At 41.3% G+C, this 19,336-nt stretch overlaps 1 protein-coding gene and 1 pseudogene across 7 annotated transcripts in view; both read left to right on the top strand.

Annotated features, from left to right (window-relative positions):
* The window catches only part of SCYL3 (SCY1 like pseudokinase 3), a 39,752-nt gene that overhangs the window by 16,671 nt on the left and 3,745 nt on the right, over positions 1–19,336 (top strand). For 4 of the 7 annotated variants that reach the window (XM_060133531.1, XM_060133497.1, XM_060133542.1 and 1 more), the window contains exons 4-11: positions 269–382; positions 2,324–2,380; positions 3,487–3,589; positions 5,008–5,119; positions 7,048–7,125; positions 9,226–9,365; positions 10,013–10,200; positions 17,647–17,818. In XM_060133531.1, coding sequence (XP_059989514.1) covers positions 269–382; positions 2,324–2,380; positions 3,487–3,589; positions 5,008–5,119; positions 7,048–7,125; positions 9,226–9,365; positions 10,013–10,200; positions 17,647–17,818 — 964 coding nt within the window. The remainder of the gene's footprint in view (positions 1–268; positions 383–2,323; positions 2,381–3,486; positions 3,590–5,007; positions 5,120–7,047; positions 7,126–9,225; positions 9,366–10,012; positions 10,201–17,646; positions 17,819–19,336) is intronic. The other 3 variants (XM_060133506.1, XM_060133549.1, XM_060133525.1) reach the window with 1 other exon arrangement.
* On the top strand, positions 17,153–17,270 carry LOC132516602 (5S ribosomal RNA; annotated as a pseudogene).

Here is a 19,336-nt window from a genome sequence, read left to right on the forward strand (position 1 = left end):
GCTTTTACGTCTTTATTAACCTGCCTCACCAGGCAGGGGGAGATAAGCCTTTCTATTGTGTTTTTTCCCTTTTTTTCTAACCTCATAATGTTTAAGCAGCCTCATTCAATTTGTCATTCCTTAAAGTTGTAGTTCTGTTTATTATGCCACAAGTAGGAAGACCTGCCATAATTTTTTTTTTTTTTTTTTTGGTAATGAGTACTTAGTTTTTTAAAACTTCTACTCAGAAAATTGGAGTGGCAATCTTCTTCCTGTTCTTTTTTTCCAGGGACATCTCACACACAACAATGTCTGTTTATCATCTGTGTTTGTGAGTGAAGATGGGCACTGGAAGCTGGGAGGAATGGAAACAGTCTGTAAAGTTCCTCAGGCCACACCAGAGGTAAGCCAGGTGACAGGCCCTCCTTGTTATTCAGAATTTGGTAGCATTTTGGTGTGTGGTTCTCCCCTAGGGACTTTCCTTCAATGTTAGTGTGGTCTCAGATTCAGAGACTTGACTTTTTGGTCAATGCTCATATCCATAGAATTGTGGGATTTTACTCTCCAGGGGGGGACTAGGAGTCATTTATTCTTTTCTCCTCATTCTATACTTGAGGAATCAGACTGAAAGAGGTCGAGTGGCTTGGTCAAATTTTTAATTAAATGCCCATCCTCTGTGCTCCTGTAGTAGCCTGTACTTAATTTTCCCACTGAATGTTTAATATTGAAATTACCTTCATGTGTCTGTCTTCTTCACCAGTGGCTGAGCTTCTTGAGGGTGATAGTCTCGTATACTTACCTTTATATATCCACCTAGAATGGTGCCTGGCACATAATTAGGTACATTAGAAATGTTCACTGAACAGTCGTTCAAGTTGTCCAGAGTCATACACCACGTCTTAAGAGCTGTGCATCGCAGCTGCTCCTAGTGCCGCGCTGTGTTGTTGCTGCCTGTGGTACTTCTTGAACAGTAACTTTGTCTGACAGAGATCTACATATTTCCCTCCTGGGTTGAGCAACCTTGCTCTTCTCTGTTTTGTTTCCTGTTTTCACCATTTTGCATGTTGCCACTAGAGTTAACTATTTTTAAAACAGAAATACCACTCCCGTCATAATTTCCCTGTTGACAGGGTGGCTCCCCGACTTCCTGGCTCGGCCTAATTTCCCGTGTTCCCTTGTGTGCAGCTTCCGCGTGGGGCCTTGTTGCATGTGCACCTTCAGGGGCTCTGGCTCCATTCAAATGCTCCTTCCACCACGAAGACATTCCTTTTTTATTTCTGCCCCTGTTGATCGCTTTCTTCTCAGAAGTCAGCTTACATCTAGTTAGTATACCAGGATGTAATTCTTCCTGTGGGGTTCATCCCAGATTCTTTACCGTGGCATACAAGGCCCTTCACAGTCTCCTTCCCAGCCTACCTTTAGCTCCATATACCTCTCAGTTATTGAGCTACACTCCGGTTGCCTCCTGTTGCACGCATCTCAGCTGTGTTCTCATGGGTGGTCCTCTTTCACCCTCTTCTTTCTTTGTGTGCCATTCTGTTGCTGGGATGCCTTTCTTCCCCTGGGTTCTCTGCAGGATGTAAGATCCGGCTGACGCCTAGCTGAAGTCTAGATCTGGCTAAGTCTCCTCTTTGTGAAGCCCTCCCCCAGGCGTTCCCTACCCAACAAGAGTAGTTCCCTCCTAGGCTTCCGTGGCACTCAGCCAGCACACGTTATCTAAGTTCTTAGTTTAGTTCTAGGTTGTGAGCACCTGCCTGGGGACGGGGATTTATTGCATTCATTTTGTATTCCTGGTGCCCTAAATGGTGCTTGGGACACATAAGCTCTTGAAAAATAGTCTTTGAATCAGTGAATGAATGTACTTGTTCTGTGGATGTTGGCTTTGTCTCTGTAGTTTATAAGATCCTCATATATCTCATGTGACAGCAAACCTTATGATTGACTTGACTCAGTGAGCAGATTAATGATAGATTTGTTCTCTGCTGGAGAAGCCTTTTATTTGTTAATATCTATGCAGGATGAAAAAGAAGTATTTCTAATTTCCTTATAAGGAAATCAGTTACAGAGATGCCTCTGAACACCAGAGGGTTTCTGTTAAACCAGCTGAAGGGGAAAGGAAAGGGAACTCGTAATTTATTTTCCACTAAGCCTTGCGCCATGCCAGGTACCATATCTGCATTTTTTAGTTATCAAGATTTTAAATTTATGCATTTAATGTGTGGCATTGGTTTGAAGGTTTCATTGCTGCTGTTTCCATTGCTCTTTGCTTTTGTAACTTAATGTAAGAGATCAGTTCACCAAACATATGCTTGAATTACTTTCCTTAATTTATTTCTCTGTCTAGTTTCTGAGGAGTATTCAGTCAGTAAGAGACCCAGCATCTATCCCTCCTGAAGAGATGGTAAGAGGATACGCTTCAGATGTAATGAAGGCTTCTTTGTGTAACTGAGTATGAAACTTTAAAAAAACCTTTCCTCTGCCCACCTCTTTCTTTGCTAAGTTATAGACGCCTCATAATTCCTCTGGCCTTGAAGGCTTCTAAGACTTACTGTATCATCACAGCAGAAAGCCTTTTTCTTGACACTCAGCTTACATTTTTTGGTCATACAGACACCCGTGATAGTGCTTAAAGATAAGAGGTACCTCAGTGTGAGCAGGGTTGGCGCTTCATAGCTATTTCATGGTAAGTCTTTGTACATTATTGGAAGCCATGAGAGCTGAGGAAGCAAGACCCTGGCCCTTTTCTGTGCTTCACCCAACCAGTCATCTGCCTATCTGGCCATTAGTTGGGATTCCAAGATGTAAGGAAGGGCAATTATTAATATTATGGTGGTGGTAAAGAAAGAGTATATTTACCAGTAAATTCAAAAGCAGCTGCTTTCTCTAAATTTGTTCTTAACCACTATAGACATTGACCCCTAAAGACATATTTAGTGTGCTTTACAGGAAATACAAACCCAACTCTAAACTTAAGTATAAACCTAAGACTTGAAATAACTCAGGTTTATTTAAATCAGTACTATGTATATATAGTAGTGTTTTTCAAACTGATGATTTGTGGGTTTTGAATCAATTTAGGGGTCCTGACCAGCATTTTAAGGGAGAAAAAGAAAGGAATAAAATAGAAAATATCATTGGACATCTTGGGTAGTAAAGCTAAGTACTGTCTTTTGAAACTTTTGTTTCTGATATGTATTTATACATGTATGTGAATATGTTGATAATGATAATTATGATAATTTTTTTCTCTGGTTTGCAGTCAAAAATATTTTTGAAAGCCACAGACATATATTCTGACCTTTTTTCTTTTTGCCCTTGTTTGATATTATTAGTATCATTGATAAATTCTATTCACTAATAGTTTTAAGAGCCTATAAATTAGTGTGTGGTAATATGTAGTTAGCTTTGAGTATAATGAATGCAAAAATGCGAGAAAGTGCTTCAGAGAAAAGTAGAAATGGTTTGTAAAGCAGATCCTCTGGTTTTAATGGTCTTTACTGCTTTTAGCTTCCAGAATTCACAACTCTGCCAGAGTCACATGGACATGCTCGGGATGCCTATTCTTTTGGGACATTGGTGGAAAGTTTGCTCACAATCTTAAGTGAACAGGGTGAGTTGGAGTTATGCTGCTGCATCCACAGAATAAGTAGGAAAATCATCCATGGCTTGTTCTGTGTGTATTCAGAGAACTGCAGTCTTTGATCATAGTAAGGAGCTGTTGCTTACCAAGAAAGTTGTTTAGGGCAGATCCTAATAGCAGGGAGGGAAGAAGCTTCGGGTTTCTTTACTTTGCATAGTTAAAAGAATTTTAGGGCTTCCCTGGTGGCACAGTGGTTGACGGTCCGTCTGCCGATGCGGGGGACACAGGTTTGTGCCCCGGTCCGGGAAGATCCCACGTGCCACGGAGCGGCTGGGCCCGTGAGCCATGGCCGCTGAGCCTGTGCGTCTGGAGCCTGTGCTCCGCAACGGAAGAGGCCACAACAGTGAGAGGCCCGCGTACCGCAGGGAAAAAAAAAAAAAAAAGTTTTAAGTAGGAAGCACTTTGAACTATGGCTATGAATATCATGTTATTATCTTATTAATTGGTATTGGTATTTATGGTCTAAAGACGATTCTTTATCAAGGCAGCCAAAAAGTAAGTGAATGCTGTTATTGATGTATATGTAATGATCTGAAGAATAGAGTAAGATTCAAAGTTTTTTCTTAATTTCTAAATCAAGATTAACGTTTATCTTTTTTTCAAAGTTCTTTTGATTTTTTTCTTTGTGATTTCATTTACTCATTACTTTTTTCTTTTGTTGGCCCTCAAAGCCCAGGCCACTGAACACATAGGTCTCTTCTGAGTTCTCTGGCAGCCTGCTACACTCTCCTCCAGCCACTCCAGGCCTTCAGTTGTCCACCCTTTAAGTGTACTGGGGTCCATGTCTCTTTAGGCCCCTTACTGGCCTATATCTCACATTGCTGCAGCTCTAACGCAGTGTCTTCTTCCCGGTTCACGCAGTGCTCTGCAGTCACAAGCACCATTCAGCTGTCAGCTCTGAGTTGTCCCAGCCTAAACACTTGAGAATTAAACCCTGAGGCATTCTTGGTGGATGATGAACTCACTGTTCTTCACTGTGTCTAGAATGGTGGCAATTATGTACCACCCCTGAGAGAATTGAAAATATAATCATTCAGATAACTTCCTGTGTTCTGTGGGTGAGGAGACCTGGTTGAAAAGGCCCTCAAACCTGCCGCTTATTAAACCTCCTCCTCTGGGCCTGAGCTGAGTTAAACTGACAGTCAGGAAATGAGAGGGCTTCCAAGGCGGGGAGGTACGTGAGCAGGGGCTTGGATGTGTTGTCAGGACAATTTTCTACACCTGTCAAGGAGCTTGGCTTCAGGAAAGCAGGAAGCTGTTCAGCAACAGCCAGGGCTTTGTTTGTTTGGGCTTTTACAGGTTGGTTTTTGCTCTCGTCAGTCTCCAGCTATAGAGGTCCTGAAAAGAGGGAGACGGCATTGGAAACTAACTGTCGCTCTGGATTTCAGTTTCAGCGGATGTTCTCTCCAGCTTTCAACAGACCTTGCACTCAACTTTGCTGAATCCCATTCCAAACTGTCGGCCAGCGCTCTGCACCCTCCTGTCCCATGACTTCTTCAGGTGAGGGCGCCTGGTGTGACACGCTGGCTGCTCCCCACTGATGCCCGCCTGCTCTCTTGTGGGTTATGCTCCAGTGGTGGGTGTTGGAGGACCAAATGCTGCGGTCCTTTTGCTGCTGTTGTTGTCCTTCATTATTAGAAGAGAGTGAATCATGTCCGCATGGGAAAATAGAGGGAGAAATTGGGTTGCCTTTCAGCTTCCTATCACAGATAGGAAGTTTTCGAACTCTTTAATTGTCATGGAGGCCTGGGTCTAGAAATTATAGCTGGATTACTTAGGGCTTCTGAATGTGAAGAAGCTAGGCTATGTCCAGTGATTTACAGTTGGAAGTTAATTGAGGAACTTAATAAACATGGCCTTTCCTTTTTGCTGCCATTGTGATACGAGTCTGTTACTGTTGAATTTTAGTTGGGTGGGGGTGTGGAAATGAGCTTATTTTTCTTCAGGCAGAAGATTGTTTTCTTTGTTTAGTGATACGTGATGGAAGAGCAAAGAAGTCAATTTAGTGGGAGGGCACAGTGTAGCTGTTAATACTGTCGCTGGATTCAGATGTTTTTGAACCTCTCTTCCAGGTTAGTTTTAATTATGTGTTCTTTATTTTTTAATTTCCATGACTGCAGAACTTCTGCACAGGTTAACTCCACATTCATGACTTTTATTAGCAAAATCAGTTTTATGTCAGTTGTGAAACTAAAAATCCTATGTGTTTGCAGTCAGAAAGCCTGAGAGAAACCAGAGTGAAGGGAAAGCTAATATTATCCCTGGAGGGGGACAGTTACCTCTGAGGATGGGAGTGTATATTATTAAACAAGGCAGAGGGGGTATTTTCCTTGTAGTTACAAGGGTTTTGTCACTTATACTCTAGGGAAACTGTTCAGACCTTTCCCAGTATAAGTCTTTTAACCAAGGTATTTCCATGTCTTTTTGGGTGATTCATAGTGATACTTTATCTTGGTATAGAATCTCTACAAAGCAGAATCCTTTATAGTAAATAGATGCTCTCACTACTGTGTGTGATAAGAGTTCTTTAGTAAGAATTATGTGTTAAACAGAGATGGGAGAGGGAAGCCAAAACCACACACCGGCGCCCTGTCCCCCAAATCTGATTGTTACACGAGAGGGGAAAGCCCGGCCAGAGGCGGCAGCAGGAGGAGGGCGGCCAGCATTTCCTGCTGAGGCAGCCAAGCCAACCTCATTGCACTTCGGTTAAGGCTTTGTGCTTTTTCTCTGCCGCTGAGCCAGAGGGAAACAGGTGTCAATGTGAGGAGTGGAGACCCAGGAGGTCAGCTGTCCTGGCAGGGGGCTGCAGGCTGCTGCTGAAGCCTCCTTTCCAGGGGCGACGTTGGCTTGGAGCTGAGTGGCCGCGGGGCTCTCTGGAGACCCTGCAGGAAACTGACCACTCCTCTCACCCTCTTCCCTGCCTGGCTGCAAAAGTGACCAGACAACTACAACGGGAGAACCGAGAAGATTGCTATGACTTATACCAGAAATTCCTCTTTCCCCAGCCCTCCTTAATAGTTTTCACCAAAGGAGACTTGAGAATTAGCAACTATTTTGTAATGGTAATACCATTTCTCCCAGGATAGTTCATGTAACCACATCCTATTACAACAAAACATTTGGATGATTATGATGATGATTAAAACCACAGTGTTTGTTAGCGTTTGTGTATGCACATGTGTGTGTGGTTAAGCTTGTATCCTCTTGACAGATCTCTTTGATATTCTTAAAATATTAAATTCCTTGTGGACTTGTTCCATAGTATTTGTCTTATAAGCTACTTAGTTATAATAGAATCTTCCAAGTGGCACAGGGGAATGTTTCTTTGTTGAATATTATTGTGGTGTGGTCTGCGGTTATTGCTTCAATATTTGACAACGCCATCTTTAATCTGTTGTCCTGCATCTTTTTTTTTTTTTGGCATTTAGGAATGATTTTCTAGAAGTTGTGAATTTCTTGAAAAGTTTAACATTGAAGAGTGAAGAGGAAAAAGCTGAATTTTTCAAGTAAGTTTAGAAAATTCAGGCCTTAAAATTCAGTAACTTGGGTTAAGTCCATGTAATCACTTCAGGTGTCCTAGAGAGGATGAGTCAGACATTTGTTTTCTTAAAGTTTAGTGACATTTCCTATACGTCAGGCTCTTTTCTAGGCCCTGGCATGGACAGTTCTGGTGAGGGAAACAGATACAGACTGATAACCCTTAAACAGTGAGGGAGCTTGAGGGGGTCGTCCTGAAAACAACAGAGGACGGGGGAGAAGGAGGTTAGAGAAGAGGTATTCTAGGCAGAGGAGCAACATGAACCGGTGCACAGAGGCAAGACACAGTATGTCTTGTGCGAGGAATGATGAGCGCTTGGGTCCTGCTGGAGGGTAAGGGGTGGGCACCCTTGGACGTGGCACTTAGGAGTATTGACACTATTGGTAAGCAGTGGACTTCAGGCCTTGAAACCATCAAAGGAGTGAAAACGGGCTGTGAGATGGCTGTTTCCCCTTGGGTGGATAGCTCTGTTTTCTATGGAGGGCACAGGTTTATTTCACATAAGACTAGGATCGGTTGGTAGACTGCAGTAGGCCAGGTAGTAAATGTGAAGCCTCATGTAAGGGCAGTGATGGTACAGTGAAGAAGACACAGATAAGAAATATTAAAACAGACTGACAAGCCTTAGTGATTATCACCAAAAGAATTAGAGAATACTGGAGGAGAGAACCTACATGCAGAGAAAATGAAGAATTTGGCATTCAGTGTGTTGGTTTGAAGTGTCTGTGGGACTTCAGGTAGAGATGTACGTGGGCATTTGGGCAGATGGGTCAGAAGCTCAGGAGAGAGGTCTTAAGCTGATGAGCTAGAGGCGAATGTGAGGCTTCATCAGCCTGTAGTTGGTGACATTGCCCCATAGAAAGTGGGTAGCATGAAAAGTACAGTGGCCCAAATGTAACCCTGGGGCACACAACCTTGTAAGGGGGCCAGTGGGGAGGGAGTGGCTGATGAATGAGACAGAAGCAGTGGTTGGAGGAGATTGAGAGACAGCCAGGAGCCTGGTATTCCAAAGGAGTAGAAAATTTCAGAAAGATAGGAGCAGTCAACAGATACCTGTTCACTTAGCAGTCAGGAGAGCACTGATGACCTTGTCTCAGAGCTGTTTCAGCAGAGCGAATCAAACTGCAGTGAATTGAGAAATGGGTGGAAGGTGAGAAAGTGGACTTTGGGTAAAATCTCCTGAAAAGCTCGGAGAAGAGGAACATAGAATTGCTAAAGAATTGCTAATGGAGTCAAGGAAGGATTTTTTTTTTTCTTTTTAGGAAGGATGTTTTTAAGGCTGGAAGAGACGGGAGCATGTTTGTAGGCTGATGGGACGGAGCTGGTGGGGGACTGAGGGAGGAGTTGAAGATGCAGTTGTGTTGGGGGGCTGTCGGTGCATGGCCCTGGGGGAGAAGGGGGAGTTGGGGCAATGGCTCAGTGGGGGTGACCTTCAATAAGAGGAAGCCCTCGCATCCATGGAACCTGAAAAGGAGCTGGGAGTGAGTTTGGGTGTGGACTGGTTTGTCGATAGTGGCCGAGGGGCTTGCAGGAGATAAAGCATGGTGGGGCCTGTTTCCCAATTAAGGAGGAGGCAGGATTACCTGCTCAGGGTGATTGTATAGTGGCGTTTTACTACTGCCAACACCTGATATCTGTGTATTTCCTAACTAAGTGCTTGTACATAGCTTGTTTTAATAAGTTGAGTAACAAAAGCTAGTATTTTGTTTACCGTGGAAACTTTAGATAATGTAATATCCTACGTCTTTTAAACTTGAGAAAGTACCTTTTATTGACCAGAAAGCCTCTGGCTTATTAGCGGGGAGAGAAGACACTCTTGCTATTAATGAGGGGCCATTTTTTGAAAAAATTTTCCTAGCTTGGATTGGAGGTTGTGTATGTACTGACTGTTTGGCCTTGCCTCACACCTTCTGTGTTTTTCTTAAATACCTGGGGACTGACCTAGCTACAGTTTCTCTAGCTTCATCACTTTGATGGAAGTGGAATAAAGCTGCATGCGTCTAAACTGTACAAGTGAGTTGATACAGTGTCACAGCCAGTTTCCCAGGCTTTCCTTCTTTGCCCTCAGGTTCCTCCTGGACAGAGTCAGCTGCCTGTCAGAGGAATTAATAGCTTCACGGCTGGTGCCTCTTCTGCTTAATCAGTTGGTGTTTGCAGAGCCAGTAGCTGTTAAGAGTTTTCTTCCCTACCTCCTTGGCCCCAAAAAAGGTGAATTTTTTTCAAAGTATTATTGGTAATTATGGAGTTTGGGAGTTATTAGTCCATATTTGAGCAGTGCAAGATTATTTCATGGTAATCTGAATCACCTGGGGAGCTTTTTAAAAATTTGCCTGTGCCTGATCCACTGGTTCTGGGACAGAGCAAGGATGGGTAAATATGTATTTTGAAAGGTCCTCAAATGATTCTGATGCATGTCTCTGTTGAATAACCTACCATAACTACTAGGAAGGAGAGGACCGTCAGCGCCAACTCTTGTTGTAGCATTTAACACACTTCCTGGCTTTCCGGATGAAATTGCAACAATCATATCCGTTGAATCTAGTATATGAAATTCCTCATTGATTAGATGTAAGTACATAAAGAGCTGTCGACTCAGGATTCTATTAGAACATAAGGTTTCTTTGTAAATAGTACATTAAGTATGATAGAGTATTTCAGAAACACTTCTACAAGGTGGAGTGTGATTAAGACAGTTAAGCCTTGAGTAATTTGGGGTCAAAAGAAGCACTTCCCTTTGGTTTGGGAATTTAGAAGAGCATTTAGAACGTGTGTGAAGTTCTGGGCTCAGTTTCTGCGCTGGGCTTCGTGCTCCTTTCACCGAAGTGACGCATTGTTCTTTCGTCTGACCTGGGGAGAAGACGGTGCGAGGGGAGGAGCCCCCCGCCTGCTCTCACCAGCCCTGTTCCAGGCGCGGGTGATCCCCGTGCTGCTGCGGCTGTTTGAGGTGCACGAGGAGCACGTGCGGACGGTGCTGCTGTCTCACCTGGAGGCCTACGTGGGGCACTTCACCCAGGAGCAGCTGAAGAAAGTCATCCTGCCCCAGGTAGGGGCGGGGCGGGCGCCCACAGCGCTCTCCAGGGGAGGAGGCGGAGCCAGGGCCCGCTGCGGGTGCTGGGGGCAGGGGAGCTGGGAGGGAGGGGGTCTTTGGAGCATCTGGGGAACAGCTGAGAAGGCCTGAGGCAGAACTTCAGTTTAAACGCCTCCTGGGATCCAAAGGGCGGGAATTAAAGTTGCATTTCCAGGCCAGTCACACAGGCAAATCAGTTAAACTAACATATTTGGTTTTCACCTGTTTATAACCTGAAAAACTGTAATTTTGTTTGCTAATTCTTTGGGGGAAAACTAACAAGATTCGTTTGTGGGATGCTTTGTGAACATAAAGTGCAAGTATCATAATTAAATTACTATAAAATAATTAAATTATAACTGAGAGGAACAGGAGATGATTTCTGTCAGTGGTTTTCAGCCTATCAGTCAGCCACCAGGGAGCCTGTTAGATTTGCCCACTCCAGGGCTCCAGGTTTGTATCGGTTTTCTGTAACTGAGGTAACAAAATTACCACAAACTGCGTGGCTTAAAACAAGAGAAATCTCTTCTCTTATGGTTCTGGAGGCCAGAAAGCCAAAATGAGGATGTCAGCAGGGCTTCCTCTGAAGGCTCTAGGGGAGAATTCTTCCTTGCCTTCTTCCCAGCTTCTGGTAGCCCTTTAGCGTTTCTTGGCTTGTAGCCGTGTCACTCCAATTTCTGCTTCTGTTGTCACACGGCCTTTTTATAAGCACACCAGTCATTGGATTTAACCCAGTATGACGCATTTCAAGGTCACATTCTGGGTGGACATGAATTTTTGGAAGACGCTATTCAACTCGGTACAAGGTTTTAAAAGATTTTATCGGTCACATGGTATTTTTCAAATAACTTGTTTTTCTATCAGATTAATTTATTTACAAATTATAAGGCCTGGTTTTATGCCAGTTCTTGTGCTTAGGTACTGGGGCCCTAGAGGTATGTAACACACTTCCTGCTTTCAAGGAGAGAGTAGATCGGAAATAATAGATGTTTGTTGTCTGTGTAGCAAATCACCCCAAAACTTAGTGCCTTAAAATGACAATCATTTTATTAATTCTCACGATTCTTTGGATTGATTGGGCTCAGCTTGGGGGTTCTGTTGTTCCACATGATGTCAGCTGAGGCAGCAGTCATCTGGGGCCCCATAACACATCCAGAATAGCCCCTTGGCACCTTGGAGGGGAAGGTTGAAAGGTGGGCTTACCTGGGGCATCAGGACAGCTGGGGCTCCCTCTCCATAAAGCCTCAGGACATTTCAGGGCCCCTATTCCCCCATGTGACATCTCCACATGATTTCCTTAGCAAGGTGTGTGGACTTCTTCCATGGCTGCCGAAGGCTACCAGAAGTGCCCAAGCAGCCTTCTTAAGGCAGAGATTGGAAACTGACAACATTGCTTCTGTCACATTATCTTGGTTGAAGTGAGTCACAGAAGTCAGGCCAGGTTCACCATGGGGTGGTTTTATACAAGGGTGTGGATACTGGGGGTGTGGTTCACTGGGGGCTGGCTTTAGAGCCTAGCTACCACAACATAGCATTTTGTGTTTACATCTGCAGCAGTAGTTGTCACCCTACTTGTAGTTGTTTGTGTCTGAAAATTTAGAAGAGGAATGAAGCACTCTAACTCTGAAATAGAGATACCATCACAGGTCTCAGAATTGGCACTGAGCTGAGGTCAAATAATAAGTAGATACTCAGCATATGAAAGGCAGTGAAAACTCTCAGTGGAGCTACTCCCCCTGTAGGGGAATAACTTGACTGATTTCAGTGTTCACTTTGGGAGCAGTGGAAGATAGACTAAGGGAGTTCAACTAGGAAGTTATTAGAATAGTCCTGCTAAGAGATGACAAGGACTGGGGAAAACATGGCGGCAGTGATTAAGGGTAGAAGGGGTAGGACTCAGTTTCTCACTAGATGGGAGAGTTTTGAGGATGACTCTTGGGTTTTTGGCTTTGGTGGTTTCTTATTTTATGATTACCGTATTCAGTTGATAGAATTCTAACCATGATTTAGTTTACTTGTACAGCTTTGTTTCGAGAAAGTGCCTGGTTTGTTAGCATTGGACCTGTTAGTTATTTTATTGAGTCCTGTTGGAAACCTTCATCTTGGATATATGAGGAAACTAGACCAGAATAATGAAGCGATTAATTGGCCGAGTCATATTGAGAACCCCTGGCAGAGCAAGGACCAGAGCCCAGGACTCCTGATAGCCTTGTGTCTGGCTGGTGCACATGCTTTGCCTGCCATCTTCCTTATATACGTGTTTGCCAATTCAGAGCAAAATCTCTCCTTGTAGCTCCATGTGAATGTCTTAGTCAAGATTCTTCTGGCTGCAGGTAACTGAAACCCACTTAAACAAGCTAAAGCAAAAAAAAAAAAAAGAGAGAGACTTTAATCAAAGGATGTCATTCTGCCTTACATGGAAATCAAGTGCAGCTGGGACTCAGCCATATGGTCTTCATTGCGTTCCTTTCTCTCTTGACTTTTGAAGACCAGCTTTAATTATTTGGTGTACACATGGACAAACATGGTTGACCCATAGCTTCTAAGTTCACTCTCCTCATTTTAAGCAAACCTCAGAGATAACCAGTTTCTCTAAATTCCAGTTTTTGTTACCGGGAAAGAGATCATAATTGGCTCAGTTTGGGGCAGGTGTTATATGCATCAGATATAAAGAAGGTTTCAAGGTCCTATCCTTATGGGTGTATAAAACTGAGAAGAGGCCAAGGACTGGTAACATAGCTCTTAGTGACCTAGATGAGTGTTTCTAAGTGAGCTCTGCAGAATATTGCCAGTCCATGTACTCTTTGTTATGGTTCTGCAATGAGGTGAGTACAGATACGGAAAATTAACATTTAAAACCTTTTTTTTTTAAATTGAGGTACATTATTGATATATTCGTTTCAGGTGTACAGGAGAATGACCATGGCACTTTGATATGTGTGTATATGTATATATATTGCAACTGATCACCACAATAAGCCCAGTTACCACGTGTCACCACACAGTTACAAAATCTTTTTCTTGTGATGACTTTTAAGAATTACTCTGTTGGCAACTTTGAAATATGCAATACAGTATTATTAACTATAGTCACCATGCTGTACATTATATCTCTATGACTTTTTTATTTTGTAACAGGAAGTATGTACCTTTTGACCCTCTTCACCCATTTCATTTCCTCCCTACCTCCTCACTTCCACCTCTGGCAACCACTAATCTGTTCTCTGTATCTGTGAGCTCATTTTTCTGTTTGTCCTCTGCCCCACCACCACACACACATGAGTATTTGTCTTTCTCTGTGTGACTTACTTCCCTTAGCATAGCATAATGTCCTCCAGGTCGATCCATGTTGTTGCAAATGGCAAGATCTTATTCTTTTTTTTATGGCTGAATAGTTTTACTGAGTGTGTACTACATTTTCTTTATCCATCAGTAGACACTTAAATTATTTCCATATCATGGCTATTGTAAATAATGTTGCAGTGAACATGGGCGTGCATATATCTTTTTGAGTTAGTAGTTTTTTCTTCAAAGAAATACCCAGAAGTAGAATCACTGGATGGTATGGTAGTTCTATTTTTAATTTTTTGAGGAACCTCTGTACTGTTTTCCATAGTGGCTACACCAATATAAATTCCCACCAACAGACACAAAGGTTCCTTTTTCGCCACATCCTCGCCATCACCTGTTGTTTCTTGTCTTTTTGATAATACCCATTCTGACAGGTGTGTGGTGATATCTGACCGTGGTTTTGATTTGCATTTTCCTGTTGTTTAATGATGTTGAGCATCTTTTCACATACCTGGTGACCATCTTTCTGTTGTCTTTGGAAAAAATGTCTATTCATATCTTCAACCTACTTTTTAATCAAACTGTTTTTGCTTTTGAGTTGTATGAGTTTTTTGGTATATTTTGGATATTAACCTCTTATCACATGTACAATTTGCAAATATTTTCTCCCATTCAGTAGATTACCTTTTTACTTTGTTGATGGTTTCCTTTGCTATGCAGAAGGTTTTTAGTTTGATGTAGTCCCACTTCTTTGTTTTTTGCTTTTGTAACCTTTGCTTTTGGTGTCAGATCCAAAAACTCATCACCAAGACTGGTGTCACAGAACTTGCTGCCCATGTTTTTTTCTAGGGGCTTTATGGTTTCAGGTCTTACATTTAAGTCATTAACCCATTTTGAGTTAATTTTTGTATGTGGTATAACATAGTGGTCCAGTTTCATTCTTTTGCATGTAACTGTCCAGTTTTCCCAACACTTTATTGAATAGACTATCCTTTCTGCATTGTATGTTCTTGGCTCTTTTTGTCATAAATTAGTTGACCATATATGTATACGTTTATTTCTGGGCTCTCTATTTTGTTCCATTGACCTGTGTGACTGTTTTATGCCAGTACTATACTGTTTTGATTACTATAGCTTTGTAATATGGTTTGAAATCAGGGCGTGTGATGCTTCCAGCTTTGTTTTTCTTTCTGAAGATTGCTTTGGCTCTTCAGAGTCTTTTGTGGTTTCATACAAATTTTAGGATTGTTCTATTTCTGTGAAAAATGCCATTGGAATTTTGATAGGGCTTGCATTGGATCTGTAGATTGCCTAGGGTAGTATGGGCAGTTTATTAACAGTACTAGTTCTTCCAGTCCATGAGCACAGAATATCTTTCCATTTATTTATGTCTTCTTCAGTTTCTTTCATCAGTGTCCTATAGTTTTTAGTGTACAGGTCTTTCACTTCCTTGGTTAAATTTATTTCTAGGTATTTTATTCTTTGATGCAATTGTAAATGAGATTGTTTTCTTTCTGTTTCTGACAGTCCATTATTAGTGTATAGAAATAGTACAGATTTCTGTATATTGATTGTGTATTCTGTGACTTTACTGAAATCATTATTAGTTCTAAAAGTTTTTTGTTGGAGTCTTTAAGGTTTTCTACATATAGTATTATGTCATCTGCAAAAAGTGACCATTTTACTTCTTACTTTCTGATTTAAATATCTTTTTTTTTCTTGCCTAATTGCTGTGGCTAGGACTTCTAATACCGTGTTGGCAAGAGCAGGCATCCTTGGCTTGTTCCTAATCTCAGAGAGAAGGCTTTCAGCTTTTCAGTATAATGTTAGCTGTGGACTTGTCATATATGGCCTTTACTATGTTGAAGTATGTTTCCTCTATACCCAGTTTGTTGGGAGTTATCATGAATGGATGTTGAATTTTGTCAGATGCTTTTTCTGCATTTATTGAGATGATCATATGATTTTTATCCTTCATTTTGTTAATGTGGTGTATTACATTGATTTTTTGCATATGTTCAACCATCCTGGCATCACTGGAATAAATCCCACTTGATCGTGGTATGTGATCCTTTTAATGTATTGTTGAATTTGTTTTCTAATTCTGTTGAGTATTTTGGCATCTATATTCATCAGGGATATTGGCCTGTAATTTTCTTTTCTTGTGGTGTCCTCTGGTTTTGGTGTCAGGGTAATGCTGGCCTTTTAAAAATGAGTTCCCTCTTCTTCTATTTTTTGGAAGGATTTGAGAAGGATTGGTATTAATTCTTTGAATGTTTGGTAGACTTCACCAGTGAAGCCATCTGTGTCTGGACTTTTGTTTGTTGGTAGGTTTTTGGTTACTGAGTCAATCTCCTTACTTGACCTGTCTGTTCAGATTTTCTATTTCTTTATGATTCAGTCTTGATAGGTTGTATGTTTCTAGGAGTTTATCCATTTCTTCTGGTTTGTCAAATTTGTTGGCATGTAATTTTTCATAGTAATCTCTTGTGGTCCTTTGTGTGGTATCAGTTGTAGCATCTCCTCTTTCATTTCTGATTTTATTTGAGTCCTCTCTTGGTGAATCTCGCTAAAGATTTGTCAATTTTACCTTTTGAATAAATTAGCTCTTAGTTTCATTGAATTTTTTTTCTATTGTCTTTTTAGTCTCTATTTCATTTATTTCTGCTGTGATACTTTCTTCCTTCTGTGAGCTTCCTTTGTTCGTCTTTTTCTAGTTTCTTGAGGTATAGAATTAGTCGTTTATTTGGGATTTTTCTTGTTTCTTCAGGCAGGCACTTATCACTATGAACTTCCTTCTTAGAACTGCTTTTGGCTGTGTCCCATAGATTTTGGTATGTTTTACTTCCATTTTCATGTGTTGCAAGGTATTTTTTGATTTCTCCTTTGAATCATTGGTTGTTCAGTGGCATACTGTTTAACCTCCACATATTTGAATTTTCCAGTTTTCTTCTTGTAATTGATTTCTAGTTTTTTTACTGTCAGAAAAGATGCTTGATATGATTTCAGTCTTCTTAAATTTATCAAGTCTTGTTTTGTCACCTAACATATGATCTGTCCTGGAGAATGTTCCGTGTGCACTTGAGAAGAATGTGTGTTCTGTTGCTTTGGCATGAAATGTTCTTTGTATATCTGTTAAGTCCATCTAATCTAATGTGTCATTCAAGGCCAGTGTTTTCTTACTGACTTTCTGTCTGGATGATCTATCCATTGATGTAAATGGGATATTAAAGTCCCCTACTATTACTGTATTGCTCAGTTTCTCCCTTTAGGGTCTGTTAATATTTGCTTTGTATATTTAGGCGCTCCTATGTTTAGTGCATAAATATTTATAAATGTTATAAATGTTGGATTTGACCCCTTTATCATTATGTAATGCCTGCTTTGTTTCTTATTACAGTCTTTGTTTTAAAGTCAGTTTTGTCTGATACAGGTGTAACTTACCTCACCCTTCTTTTGGTTTTCATTTGCATGGAACATCTTTTTCCATTCCTTCACCGTCAGTCTATGTATGTACTTACACCTGAAGTGAGTCTCCTATGACATCATATAGATGAGTCTTGGTTTTTTAATCCATTCAGCAACTCTGTTTTTCAGTTGGAGTATTCAGATTCACCAAGAATTTGGTTGGGGAATTGTCTACAGCCTTCCCACCCTGAATGCATCTGTCTCATCTGATCTCAGATGCTAAGCAGGGTCAGGCCTGGTTAGTACTTGGATGGAAGACCACCCGGGAATACTCGGTGCTGTAGGCTTAAAAGTGCTGAGCTAGCTCTTGGGAGGACTCTGTGGCCTTGGTTTGGAGGCAAGAGTCAACAGGCATCGTGGACAAATCTAAAACCTTTTATAGTAATTTAACATAGTCATCTTATTCCTAATATATTTCTAATGTATTTATCTACTTAATTTCATTTTTGTTTTATTTTTGGAAAAGTATCAGGCTGTGATGGATTGGGAGAAAATATTGGTCCTTGACCAGATAGGTTGCGAGCTACTGACCTAGAACGCGTATCTAAGAAATGAAGTTCACTTGAGCAAGCACAAACTGATTGCAGCCCAACTACTTGTTTACCAGGGGAGAAAGAGACAGGCAATATGGCTGCATACACTTATTACCCAATTCACTCCTAGGTATTACTGGGCCTGCGTGATACCAGCGATTCCATTGTGGCAATTACTCTTCACAGCCTGGCAGTGTTGGTCTCTCTACTTGGACCAGAGGTGGTTGTGGGAGGAGAAAGAACCAAGGTCTTCAAATGCACTGCACCAAGTTTTACTAAAACTATGGACCTTTCCCCACAAGGTAAGAATGATTAAAAGGCCTAGTGTGTTGTTGTTTTAATTTATTAGATTTTAAACATTATACAGATAATGCAGATAGATTGTATTCAAATGATACATAAGGAAAAAGTTAAATGATTTCCCTCCCCCAGCTCCTTCTGGGGCGTCTAAGGTAACCAGTTTTAATGGCTTAGTGGGAATTCTTTCATCCTTTTTTCTAAGCCCACAAAGACACACAAATGTATGTTTACACACACACATAGGATTTAAAAAATATATATATTATGCACAATTCTACAACTTGATTTTTTTTTCACATAGCAGCTTATCAGGGACCTGTCTCCAGGTCAGTACATAACTGCCTAATAGTTTTGTTTTATTTTGTTTTTTGACAGCTGCCTAATATTTCATTGAATATAATTCATTCAGTGATTTCCCTACTGATGGCTATTGCACTCATTTTTGGACTTCTGAGTCAGAGAATATATTGAATATTTAAAATTTTAATAGATAGTGTCAGTTTCCAAAAAGGTTGTAGCAGCTCTTAACAACACCAGATGTTTAAGTTCTTTTGATTTTGATGGCCTGTTAGGTGACAAGCTCTTGATTTTTAGGTACTTCAAGAAATCAAGAGAAAAAAATATCCTTATTTCTGGTATGTTCCCATTGGATGTTACGTGGAAGTAGCAGTAGTTTCTGATCTTTGTAGGCTATAAAAGTCAAGGATAAGAATTTTTTATCAACAGTGTCATTGCTTCTTTGCTCCTTTGTATAACCCTGAAGGATGATGACGTGTTATGAAGCTCTGGATCTCTAATCTGGTTCTCAGTCATAGTGAGTAGATAGCATGGAAAGTTATTAGTAGAAAGGAACTGTCAGATAGACTGCTCTCTAATTTTGATGCCAAGAGAATTTTTAAAGCGACACTGACTTCCTGACGTTTTGAAGAGAGTTCAGTTCTTCCTCGGTGCTAATGAATCAGTGTCAGTGTGGCTCCAGGGAGCTTAAAGAGGGCGATGGAGAAGCTGTCGCCTCCTCTTCAGCCATGAAATGTCCATACCAAACTGAGTGAGGTCTGCTGTTACCAGTTTTTCTTTTAGCAGAGTGCACAGAGAGCAGATGAAAGATTTATATTTCATCCCAGAGGAATTTCTGGCAGGAGGAGAGGGTATGTGTAATTTTGAGATAAGGCTTAGGGGTCAGTCTCTGGGGGCAGATTTACATGTTCAATTAGTAAAAGTCCCCACTCCGAACATCTTTTTTACTTATTGGATGGAGTCTTCTGGTTCTAGACGTTACAGCAGATAAGTTTTTACTAAAATAGATTTTCCTGAAAACTTTGAAACTAATCCCACTGACTTGCCATGTTAGGCTTTTCATCCAAGATGGCTGGGAGCCCTGGTGGCAGCCTACATTCCAAGTTTATAGAAAAGAGAGGCCCTTCTTCTACAGGACATGGGGGACTGCTGGGGAAGGGGCGTATGTAAAAGAGGTACTCTTAGACTTTTATCTTTTTCCTTCTGTTCTTTTACAGTTTACC

The sequence above is a fragment of the Lagenorhynchus albirostris genome, chromosome 2, assembly GCF_949774975.1.
Source record: "Lagenorhynchus albirostris chromosome 2, mLagAlb1.1, whole genome shotgun sequence".
In the NCBI taxonomy this organism is placed as follows: domain Eukaryota; kingdom Metazoa; phylum Chordata; class Mammalia; order Artiodactyla; family Delphinidae; genus Lagenorhynchus; species Lagenorhynchus albirostris.